Here is a 2389-nt window from a genome sequence, read left to right on the forward strand (position 1 = left end):
TGAATTGGTCACATGAACTTAAGCAATAGTTAGTTTAAAACTTTAATACATCTGGAAACATTTTAGTACAGGAAAGAATTGTATGTGACTTACTGGAACACAACTTAGAACATAATATAAAATGTGTCATGATTAAGTAGATCAACAAAGCTAGGAGGAACAGATTCCTGCAATAAATTTAACCTTGTGAAAATTGAACTTATTAATATAATATACAGAGGAGAAAGGATTCAGATTGTATTCAAATTCTGTGATAAAGTTTAAACATACCGAAAAATCATGGATCTTTGTGTGATTGAAAATTTGAAAGATTTATAAGTATCTGTGTTCTTAAAAAGTGTCAGCATGGATTTAACAGGCTATATAATACTTATAGCTGAAACAGCTGAGAAATGTGTTAAATTATTTGGTAAGTTTTCAACAGTAAAATAGAAATGTAGAATAGAAATTCTGTAAATTTATTTATAAGATGTTGTGGCTCAATTTTCATAGTTTGGCCAATCCACTTATTGATGTTCACACCAAATGTATACACCTGAGTTCATTAACTGTCGTTACCTGTATATATTGATTAGAAGGTGATTAACAAACAATTTTCTATAATAATCAGGTATAAAAATAATCAGATTAGTTCAGGACAAGAAAACAATACATTTAGGAGTATAATTTAATACCTATGAAAAGATTACTAAACCACTAAACTGCCTTTCAAAACAGGCAAATTGTGTCTCTGAATGAACTGTTAACCATCAAGATAAATAGAAACTTTTTAATGATAAAGGGACTGAACTGAGTCATACCTATTTTCATTTGAAGTCAAAAAGATTTACTTCTTTGAAGTTTTATACTAAGGTTATTGGAAAGTAAGTGAATGGATAATATTACATAATTTACTATATATTTGTACAGATGATTGTCTCCATCAATCAAAAACCATTTCTCTTAAAGCTGCTGTCTTTAAATGATAACTCGCTTGCTTCATTTTGAATGTTCTATTATGAAAATTTTGTTTATACAACCTTAATCTACAATTAAGTTCAGAACCATCGAATCAAAAAATGGCCAGAAATTAAAACACATAAATTAATATTTGTATATACCAATGATCATCTTTGCCAATTCTTTGTGGTCTGGTTTTTGTTTTCAATCTCTACCACCAAGGTATATCTCCAATTCACTGAATGATTGATATTATCAATGAAGCAGGAAACTGTCCTTTTCAGAATACCTGATGTCACTCTATAACTATAGTTGTTTACGTGGTATCAGGGGTCCTCAAACCGATGCATTTGATATTTTGTATAGCGGTATTAAAGGATCTCCAGCATATCTCTGATTGATGGATATTTATAATGACAAATGTTTCCTTTTCAGAATACCTGATGTCACTCTACTCTACAACCATATTTGTTTAACTAAGATATTTCATATAGTACAGGATCTCATACTCTTTATTTCAGGATCACCAGCAGACCGTGTTGATCTATCAGTTGGAGATGAAATAGTAGAAGTCAATGGTATGTTGGTAGAAAAATGTTCTCATTCTGAGGTTATAGCCCAGATTCATAAGGTCAGTAGCTGAAACATTCCAGGAAATTTGATAACCCATTTTCTCTTCGGTCTCTCGATACAGCGGGATTCCAGCTCTTCAAAATGTTAACATAGTTAAACTTGAAACGTGGAATTGGTTGCCACTTTCATCAACCCAAATAGATCTACAATCTAAGACTCTCAGTAGTATATTAAATTTAAGTCATACAGATATAAATGATGAAATGTGATTCTATGAATATTTTGTATAGACAATGCTTTCTATATTGTAATGTTCTTCTTCAGTATCCCAAGGCTATTAGTGCAAGACAATTTGAAATATTTTAACTCCTAATTTATTTCTTGCCAATCTGAATTTTAAGAACTCTCTGTACGCTTTAAAGATTTCCGAGGACTTTTTGCAATTACTTGGTGTTTTTGTTTAAACTTTGTAAAGTCTGAGTTATACTATTGACTGTTTAAAAGTTAATTTATTCAGAAATAAGTGAAGTAAAGAAGACAAATAACATTAAAATTCCAGTTTGACAGAAAATGACATTTTATTTTGACTTTTTGTCATGTAAAAGGTTGAGTTGTTGAAACATGTTAGATCAGATAAAACAGGTTGACTGAGGAAGTTTTTTGTCATTTGTAAGTTTCTCACATCTACATCAGCATATTAGTGCATAAAATTAATGGTGGTAAAACTATCATTATTCATGCATCACCTCAAGTCATCTGAAAGTATAAATGTCTGTTTACTTTAATGAGTTATCATTGTGTGGTTGTCGCTGTCTATCTATCCATCCAAAATTGAATTTAAATGTGTTTGAGATTTTATCCAATTTAAAAAAAAAAA

General features: G+C 30.1%; 1 protein-coding gene across 1 annotated transcript; it reads left to right on the forward strand.

Annotated features, from left to right (window-relative positions):
* Window positions 1–345: 345 nt before the first annotated feature.
* Window positions 346–1582, forward strand: LOTGIDRAFT_115636 (hypothetical protein; the record flags this gene model as incomplete). Its single annotated transcript, XM_009054613.1, has 2 exons — window positions 346–394; window positions 1434–1582. The coding sequence occupies 2 exons, from the start codon at window positions 346–348 to the stop codon at window positions 1580–1582; spliced, it is 198 nt and encodes a 65-aa protein (XP_009052861.1).
* Window positions 1583–2389: the final 807 nt, after the last annotated feature.

The sequence above is a fragment of the Lottia gigantea genome (genome assembly GCF_000327385.1).
Source record: "Lottia gigantea unplaced genomic scaffold LOTGIsca_22, whole genome shotgun sequence".
Taxonomy (NCBI): domain Eukaryota; kingdom Metazoa; phylum Mollusca; class Gastropoda; family Lottiidae; genus Lottia; species Lottia gigantea.